The sequence below is a fragment of the Henckelia pumila genome, chromosome 1, assembly GCF_033568475.1.
Source record: "Henckelia pumila isolate YLH828 chromosome 1, ASM3356847v2, whole genome shotgun sequence".
Taxonomy (NCBI): Eukaryota; Viridiplantae; Streptophyta; class Magnoliopsida; order Lamiales; family Gesneriaceae; genus Henckelia; species Henckelia pumila.
In genome coordinates, this window is record NC_133120.1 from 70,349,287 (window position 1) to 70,358,699 (window position 9,413).

The following is a 9,413-nucleotide window of genomic DNA, read 5'->3' on the forward strand; positions in this document are numbered from 1 at the left end:
TAGTTAGACACTTAGACCCGACAATGGTTTCACGAAACCATGGAACCAAAATTGTATATTCATCTTAAATTGTCTTTAAATTTAAAATCGGTTCGAACAGTAACCAAACCGTGTTCGAGCGACAGTTTCATTTTTCATCGGAATCGGAGCCATGGTTCGAAACCGTGGTGAAGCCTATCTATAGTAAGCACATTGGTATTATGATGTAATCACATGATAATATCATAATCCTAATCTAGAAGTATATATTTTTTGAAGACCATATTTACAATATTTAATAAATTAGTAAAGATAAAAAATAAATTATTATATTTAATTAAAATATATTATAAAATAATCTGTAAATCGGTATATAATAAAAATCTTTATTAAAAAAGAAATAAATTATTAGGTTTTAAAAAAGTGAACCTTTATTGAGTATGAGCAAATATGGACCAACCCCCTCATCCCTCACCTATGTGAGCTACCTGTAAGATTGCCACGTGAGTTCCAATCTGATCAAACATCTGACTCTTGAAAATCGGAAAAAAAATTGAATCTTTGCCCAATTGGGCATGCGCTCACCTTCTCTTAACTACAATGCACCAGCTGATTCTCTATATAAATTCACTACTTCCCCCACTAATAATGTGTGCTACAAAAAACATTAATATTTCTAGTGTCTCCTTCCTCAAAGGTAGGTGCATTTTTTTGACTGTTTCACATTTTTCAAACCTACCCTTGTTTCTGAATCAGGCGGGTATGTGATATTGGATGATTTTGATCCTTTTTCTTCAGTCATTTTGTTTTTTGTCCGTGATTCTCATGTGGGTATGTTTTTGAAGATATGGTTCTGAGTCATTGTGATCCAGTCTTCTTGTTTTTCTTTTCCATTTGTGAGAGGAATAGTGTCTTGATCTGTTGTTTGGGATTGTGGGTTTTGAAATTCGGTTATTGGTAGATCTATTCGCTTAACGGTCACTCAGATTGACACCAAAAAAAAAAATGAAAAGAAAAAAAATGCGAGCTTTTGAGTTTTAGAACGTGCATTGTTCTCACTTCTGGGATATTACGGAAAGATCTAAGGGTGTGTGTCACCATTGTGATTAGTTTGGCATTTGGTTTGGATTTTGGTTTAATCTCCCCTGTTGCATTTCAGTTGGTCTTGGGAATTTTGTTTTGTTTTGTTTTGTTTTTGTTTTTGTTTTTTGGTTTTAAATTTCGATTATGATCCTGGTTACGAGGAATGTATGTTTCAGTTTCTTGTTTAAAGTAAAATACCATAGCCTAGAATATCTCTTAACACCACAATATGTCATTAGAGCTTTTCGGCGTCACCCCTGAGGTGAGAATTATGTAAGGTGATGATTTTCTTGAACTTGTCAAATTATTAGAAGTGATAAATGCAGGAAAAAGGTTTGCCAGATCTTGGAAATTTTGATATGGATCTATTCCTTCCTCATTTTTTTCAAGTATAGTATCTCATGCTGATGAATAGTACACGGTTTTAGCTGCCAGCATCTGTAGTAGCGTTGATGTGGCGTTTAGCTTCTACTTTTGATCGTGTCTTTTGTAACTTATTGGGATTCACTCAAGGAAAAAGTCATTTACAATTTAGGAATACTATGATGGTTGTTAAAAACAAATGATACTCTAGCCTGATCATATGATTTTCAGAAGCTAAAAAAAATGAGCCTACTTGTCATTGAGTTAATCACGTGTGGAAAAGATCACCAAATCATTGACGGATTTCTTGAGCAATGATTTGTCAATGGCGAGGAATCTTTTGCTTTCAATCTTGGTTACACTGTATCTTGTTATTTTTGGTCACATACAAGTTTATATACTGATACTGTTGCATTCAGGAGTGTTACGGGTTACAAAATGGCAACCGGACAACTTTTCTCCAAATCGACTCAAGCACTATTTTACAATTACAAGCAACTCCCTATACAACGGATGCTTGATTTTGACTTCCTTTGTGGTAATATGAGTGTGATATATGTGCTCATGCAGCTTTTAATGAGACATTGTATGGTGATGGGATTGATGATTGATTTCTGATTCTTGCTTTAATTGTTTCTATGCTGTGTTTGCTGAATGTAGGAAGAGAAAAACCTTCTGTTGCTGGAATTATAAATCCTGGTTCTGAGGGATTTCAGAAGCTATTTTTTGGTCAGGAGGAAATTGCAATTCCAGTTCATTCGACGTACATTTTACTTTCTCATGTTTATCGTTTATTTTTTTCTCATTATGATTTAGTGCTATGAAGGAGTAACTTTTCTACTGATGTAGTAATAGGTAGTCGGTGTTGCCGACATCAATTTCTCTCTCTTTTTTTGTCCATTTTTCTCTTGTTTGGCGAATCCGTTATGTTGATGGAATATTAATGGAAACCACTTACAAAAAAGGTTACACCTTTAATAGAAATGGTTATATTTCCTCCGCATTTTTCCTGAAATGTCAAGTGTTGGCCTGTGGTAAATGGTAATACATCATCTTTTACCTTGCAAGAGAACCGTTGGTCATATTTCTCTTTATCGAGAAATCGAAGAAGCCATACAGGGATTTTCTCAGGCCTGTTAATATGGTACCTAACTAAGCTAAGTAATTCTACGAGACCAGTAGGAATTCAGATCTTTTCACTTCAGCTAGGCCCTAGTTTCGGAATTAACACTGTTAAAAACATAGAAAAAGAAAAAAATCACTAGTTTCATGATTAGTATAATAATTTATGACTTTATGTTGCCTAAACATCTGGAGTCTTTTCCAGCATCAATATTCATTGAAGAGAGTTGCAAATTTATTCTTCCTTGCAGTATTGAAGCTGCAAGTGCTGCACATCCCACAGCTGATGTTTTCATTAACTTTGCATCATTTAGAAGGTATGTCTTCTACATTTTCAAATAGTCCACACGAAGATTTCATGCTGCTCATTAAGTTTAAGAGATCTGATTTCATTATTGAAGTGCTGCTGCTTCATCCATGTCTGCTCTCAAGCAGCCAACAATCAAAGTTGTGGCCATTATAGCTGAAGGTGTCCCCGAATCAGACACCAAGCAATTAATTGCGTATGCAAAGGCAAACAATAAGGTAGCTTGCTTGTCTATTATATTTACTTAGTATTTCAATCTTTACTTCATATGATATTATATTGATTCTACTTTCTTACGCGCCACACAAATTTCAGGTCGTCATTGGCCCCGCTACTGTTGGAGGTATTCAAGCTGGAGCCTTTAAGATTGGTGATACTGCTGGAACAATTGATAATATCATTCACTGCAAACTATACAGGCCTGGATCTGTTGGATTTGTCTCCAAATCTGTGAGGATTCTTAATTTCTGCATTTTCAATATTATACCATGTAGATTCTTTTGCCATCGTGACATATTCTGTTTCACCGATCTAACTGTCACAGGTGTTAAATTATTTATTTCGGGTTTAACTTGGAAGAGTGTTTCTGTTTTTATTACAGGGTGGTATGTCTAACGAGTTATACAACACAATTGCTCGTGTCACGGATGGAATTTACGAAGGTTGGAATGTGAAATCTTGCACCTTTTTCTACTTCACTTATGTTAACTCACCTTTTCCTAAATCTCGCGTGATGAAAATTGAAACGTGACACAAATTGTTAACGGTAGGTATCGCAATCGGAGGTGATGTGTTCCCTGGTTCCACACTTTCTGATCATGTGCTTCGATTTAACAATATACCTCAGGTAGAAAGAAAAAAAATCTGATTTTTTTCTCGTTTTCCTTCAAGGAAACATGGTCTCTGAATTGCATATGGTTATGAAGTTTCTCCTTATTGTTGCATTACACCACCATGGGATATATCAAATTTATGCTGAATATTTCTTGGAGTTGCGAGAGATTCTGAAACTTTATATCTTGTTTTGTTTTTTGGATTAAACTCAGGTTAAAATGATAGTTGTTCTTGGAGAACTTGGTGGGCGTGATGAATATTCCTTAGTGGAGGCCCTCAAACAGGGGAAAATCAGCAAACCTGTAGTTGCCTGGGTCAGTGGAACTTGTGCCCGCCTCTTCAAATCAGAAGTGCAGTTCGGTCATGCTGTAAGCTAATAAACCTATTTTTCACTTTTCAACCTGATTTGAAGCGATTGATTAAATAGGCAGCGATTCAAATTTTGTTTGCTTATTTAACATCAGGGGGCCAAGAGTGGTGGTGAGATGGAGTCTGCTCAGGCCAAGAATCAAGCACTCAGAGAGGTGGGAGCTGTTGTTCCCACTTCATATGAAGCATTTGAAGGTTCAATCAGAGAAACATTCGAGAAACTGGTTAGCGTCTGGATTTTCAAGAACTACTCTGTATGATTCTTTTAAGGTACTCTTTTGTTTAAGTGCTGGGATGCTTTCTATTAGGTTGAGGGGGGGAAAGTTTCTGCTGTGAAGGAGGTTACACCTCCTCCAATCCCGGAGGATCTTAATACAGCAATTAAGAGCGGAAAAGTTCGGGCTCCAACACATATTATTTCCACCATTTCAGATGATAGGGGTATGATCATTTCCCATTAATCACAAGCTTTATAATAAATCAAAATACATACAAATGCTTGGAATTGGCCTGTTACACTTTTGCAGGGGAAGAACCAACATATGCTGGCGTCCCCATGTCCTCCATTGTTGAACAGGGATTAGGCGTCGGTGATGTTATTTCTTTATTGTGGTTCAAAAGAAGCCTTCCCCGTTATTGCTCACGTTTTATTGAAGTGAGTTCGACATAATTTTGACGCGACTTTACATTTATCATTCAATTTTCCTTGTCCAAATCCAGTGTTTGTACTTGCAAAATCTTTCTAAAAAATGCTGTTGACTTGCTAGATTTGCATCATGCTATGTGCTGATCATGGTCCATGTGTGTCTGGTGCTCACAACACCATTGTGACGGCTAGGGCAGGAAAAGACCTGGTATCAAGTCTTGTTTCTGGTGCGTTACAGATTCTTCAAGTGTCGTTTTAGTGTGACATGTATGAGCAATATGTGTGGTATAAGGCAAACATTTGATAAAACAATGGATTCATTGAGGCTTAATTCTTGATTATGCGGTTACATGACTTCACCTTTAAAACAGGTTTATTGACAATTGGTCCTCGTTTTGGTGGGGCTGTCGATGATGCTGCTCGATACTTTAAGGATGCTTATGACAAGGTGAGTTTGGTTTGTGCTTCTACATGAGAAATTCCAATGTTCTTTATTAATTTCTTCCCCATCATGGTGTGCATATCAGGGTCTTACACCTTATGAATTTGTGGAAAGCATGAAAAAGAAGGGCATTCGCGTACCTGGCATTGGTCACAGGTAATAGGATCCTCGAAAGTACAAACTCTTCGTTTTCTTTATTTGGGGTGTGTGTATTATGGGGCACAAAAAGAATGTGTATTCAAAATTATTTTGTTTTTTTGTTGCTCAAGTTTCTTTGATATTCCCATGATAATACTTGCAATACTTGAGGATAATGTAGAATTTGGACCCTTGGTTTTTCCAGCGTTTGGTCATAATTCTCATTTTTGTCAATTCAAGCCTGAATCTTGGTACACTGTTAGACCATAAAACCTCAAAAGACTGGTCTTTTATATAAGAAAACTTCACAAACCTCATTAACCATTAGATGTTTTTCACGGAAAAGATGTGGAATCCCTGACAAATGCTTCATCTGTCTTTGGTAATAGAATCAAGAGGGGCGATAACAGAGACAAGAGGGTAGAGTTGCTGCAAGAATTTGCACGCTCAAATTTCCCATCTGTGAAGTACATGGAATACGCTGTTGAAGTGGAGACTTACACCCTTTCAAAAGCAAACAACCTGGTTCTCAACGTTGATGGTGCCATCGGTTCCCTATTCTTGGATCTTCTTGCAGGCAGCGGAATGTTCACAAAACAAGAAATTGATGAGATTGTTGGGATTGGTTACCTTAACGGACTCTTTGTTCTTGCTCGTTCCATTGGTCTAATCGGGTAAGTTAAAACATTCATCAAATGCTTTTCCCATTTATCAATCTGTTGCCTGTCAAAAATTTCTGTCTTAAATCCCTCGGTATGCATTAACACTGTCTGAAACTTTTTGAAACTTAGGCATACATTTGATCAGAAGAGACTGAAGCAGCCACTTTATCGTCACCCTTGGGAAGACGTTCTCTACACAAAGTAATGGTTTTAAGCACCAAAATGGCTCGATTTGGTTCACTGCCTAGCGTCTGATGCTCGCTATTGATCAAAGTTAATTGTCATGTGATGATTTTTCAGTTGTTAATTTAGTTTTACTCTGGTAGAGAGCAGATAGAGCACTTTTGTCAGGTTTAACAATAACGAGCAAGTGCAATTTATGAAGAGATGTTATGTCTGTCTGTTCAGGAACAAATAAACTTTGGACTGTTATTTAGTGATTGAAAGAATGTGATTATGTTACACTTTCTTGTCTCTTTTAATCTGTTTAATTCATCAGTCCTGGCTGTAGCTTTTGTACTTCTGGTTTCTTGTGTTGTAATGTCGTTGGTGCCATTAATGGCTTCTTTATATTTTGAGTTCAATCGAGTGTTTCTTATAATAGGGCTTGAACCCGAGATCTCATTCTAAACTAGGGAGTTTGATGCCAAATTAGCTATTAAGTCATCAGCAATACTAATGGTTTTTTGTTCAACAACTTCTGGGCGTATGAGTTTTTTGGAAGTTTTTTCATGAAGCCGCACAAAAACTTTAGGTTTTGTTTGACCATGTATTTATAAAACTTTTTTCTGAAATTGTTTTTTAAAAACTTTTTGTAAAATATTTTAAAAGTTGTTTTAAGAATAAATGTGTTCGGACAACTATTCTATAAAAAAATATTCCTACCTCGCTGCAAACGCTTCCCCAAGATCAAAGAAGAAGATGGGATAGGAATGCTGGTTCACCTCGTCCAACATTTCAAAAGTAATACTGTGCACTTTTGCTTTCACAAATTAACATCTAAAAACATTTCTCAAGTGTTCTTTAAAAACTATACATGGTGAAAACATTTTCAAAAATATTTTTTAAAAAAACATTTTACAAAAACCATATCCAAACATACTGTAATCCCGAGAAAATATTTCAACCCGAGCCCGTTTATAATAGGTCTATCCGATATGGCCCAATATGTCAAGGTCCAGCCCAGTTTGGGCTATGTTGGACTTTGACCAGGGCTGGTCATTATGGGCCGACCTGGGCTGTTTCTAATGGGCCGCAGGTATCCTTTTCTAGTTCAAGTAGGACTCTGATATATATGAGATAAGTTTGGATCTTTTCAAATATTCACAAGATACAGATAAACTTAAGAAGGGTCCAATGGATGAAGAGCCCTAGTATATGACATGTTATAACTCGACTAAGTAACTTACTCTATTTTTCCCTATAAATACAGGTACTGTTATGGTTGTGTTCATTCATTATTCACTATTCATTATTCATCATCATTCATTCTCACTTTTACATTCACGCACTCATACTCTGTTATTTTCGTATTCATCATACCCTCAGCCTTCAAAACATTGACTTAGGCATCGGAGGGGTCACGCCGAAAACACCTTCGGCGCCCCCCAACCTAGCTGTTGCTTGTGCAGAGTTCATTGGTACCCGACCCGACCTGCTTCATAAAGTAGTTGGAGGATCCATTCTACCAGACCGAACCGAGGTAAAATTTTGACCTCATCAATTGGCGCCGTCTGTGGAAATTTGAAAACAAAGGGTTAAGATGGTGAGTACAAGAGAAGAAACAAATTTCGGATTCTCGCATGGCTTGCACATCAGAAAATTGCGAAAATCATTGAAATTAATTGAACCGTCGGACCGGGTTCAAATTTTGCAGACATATTTATTAATATGTTTCTAGGATCTGAAGAGTGGAGATCGTGAATGGAGTCTTGTACGATGGGATTTTGACATCCGAACAGCAACTGCTCACTCGCACAGTTTCTGTATATTTTTGCATGACTTGCGCATCAGAACCTTGGAAAAATCATTGGAATTAATTGAATCATCGAATCGGGTTCAAATTTTGCATGCATATTTATTAATATTTTTCTAGGATTTGAACGGTAGAGATCGTGAATGGAGTTTAGTACAATGGGATTTTGACCTCCGAACAGCAGCTGCTCACTTGCACAGTTTCTGTATATTTTCGCATGGCTTGCGCATCAGAACCTTGCGAAAATCATTGTAATTATTTGAACCGTCGGATCGAGTTCAAATTTTTCATACATATTTATTAATATGTTTTCTAGGATCTAAACGGTGGATATCATGAATGTAGTCTTGTACGATGGGATTTTGACATCCGAACAGAAGCTGCTCACTCGCACAGTTTCTGTATATTTTTGCATGGCTTGCGCATCAGAACCTTGCGAAAATGATTGGAATTAATTGAACCGTCGGATCGAGTTAAAATTTGACATGAGTATTTATAATTATTTTATCTAGTATCTTCATGGTGAAGATCATGATCGGAATTTTGGGACTTTGGTAAAGGTGGCTCAGACCGCCGAGCTACAACACAATCTGCTTGCATAGTTTCTGAGCAGTGTTCTTGAAAAATTCATTCTGAAAAATCTAACCGTTGAAATTATTTGAAATTTTTATCATGAGTTCAAAACATCTTGACACACATTCTGGACGGTGGAGATCAATTTTTGTTTCATACATCAAGTCGGTTCTTTGATCAAATAATAGAAGATGTTATCTTGCTATACATCCAAAGTCATGTCATCGACAACACATGAACGAGATAAGTATTTCAATCATCTTTATGTTTGAATTAAATTATTAAATTTTTATTTATTATCATTATTAATAATATTCTGACGCATCTTCTACTATCAAAATAACATGTTTGTTTTCTTGGGATCAAATTTGTTGGACTTCTCTTCCCATGTATTTTTGTTTGGGTTATTTTACGTCATTGGACATGCAATCTTGCAGTAAGGCCCATTTATATCACATCGGGCATGCAATATCGCTGTAAGGCCCAATAATATGACATCGGGCATGCAATCTAGCAGTAAGACCCAATCCTATTATATCGGTCTTGCAATCTCACTGTAAGACCCTATTTTATGATATCGAGCATGCAATCTAGAACTAAGGCCTACTCTACGACATGACACTTTGTAAGCCCAACACAGCTTGGAAAACCACAAAAGCCCGATCAGTTCGGCACTCACCATGCCATTCGTGGTCAAATCAAAGCCCAGACAGGTCTGGCACTCAAAGTCCACCTCAGTGGTCCACATCAGTGGTATTCAAAGCCCAAACAGGTCTGACACTCAAAGTCCACTTCAATGGCCCACATCAATGGTATTCAAAGCCCAGGCAGGTTTGGCACTCAAAGCCCACGTCAGTGGCCTACATCAGTAGTATTCAAAGTCCAGGAAGGTTTGGCACTCAAAGCCAACGTCAGTGGCC

At 37.1% G+C, this 9,413-nt stretch overlaps 1 protein-coding gene across 2 annotated transcripts; it reads left to right on the forward strand.

Moving 5' to 3' along the window:
* The first annotated feature begins 512 nt into the window (after window positions 1–512).
* On the forward strand, window positions 513–6,386 carry LOC140887694 (ATP-citrate synthase beta chain protein 2-like). Of its 2 annotated transcripts, none has more exons than XM_073295133.1 (17): window positions 513–739; window positions 1,845–1,963; window positions 2,086–2,188; window positions 2,799–2,864; window positions 2,949–3,072; window positions 3,170–3,304; window positions 3,456–3,516; window positions 3,625–3,701; window positions 3,901–4,056; window positions 4,153–4,281; window positions 4,366–4,498; window positions 4,585–4,712; window positions 4,825–4,930; window positions 5,075–5,151; window positions 5,231–5,301; window positions 5,673–5,957; window positions 6,075–6,386. In XM_073295133.1, the coding sequence occupies exons 2-17, from the start codon at window positions 1,864–1,866 to the stop codon at window positions 6,148–6,150; spliced, it is 1,827 nt and encodes a 608-aa protein (XP_073151234.1). In that variant the 5' UTR covers window positions 513–739; window positions 1,845–1,863; the 3' UTR covers window positions 6,151–6,386. The 2 variants fall into 2 exon arrangements, with proteins under 2 accessions (XP_073151234.1, XP_073151226.1); XM_073295125.1 differs by having other exon boundaries at window positions 513–676.
* The last annotated feature ends 3,027 nt before the right edge of the window (window positions 6,387–9,413 follow it).

What these genes read in the sequence shown, in the direction of transcription:
- LOC140887694 (XM_073295133.1), top strand. Translation starts at nt 1,864, where the DNA reads ATGGCAACCGGACAACTTTTCTCCAAATCGACTCAAGCACTATTTTAC. An exon ending in GCAATTCCAGTTCATTCGAC is followed by an intron (nt 2,189 to 2,798) that starts GTACATTTTACT and finishes TCTTCCTTGCAG; the next exon opens with TATTGAAGCTGCAAGTGCTG. An exon ending in CACCATTTCAGATGATAGGG is followed by an intron (nt 4,499 to 4,584) that starts GTATGATCATTT and finishes ACACTTTTGCAG; the next exon opens with GGGAAGAACCAACATATGCT.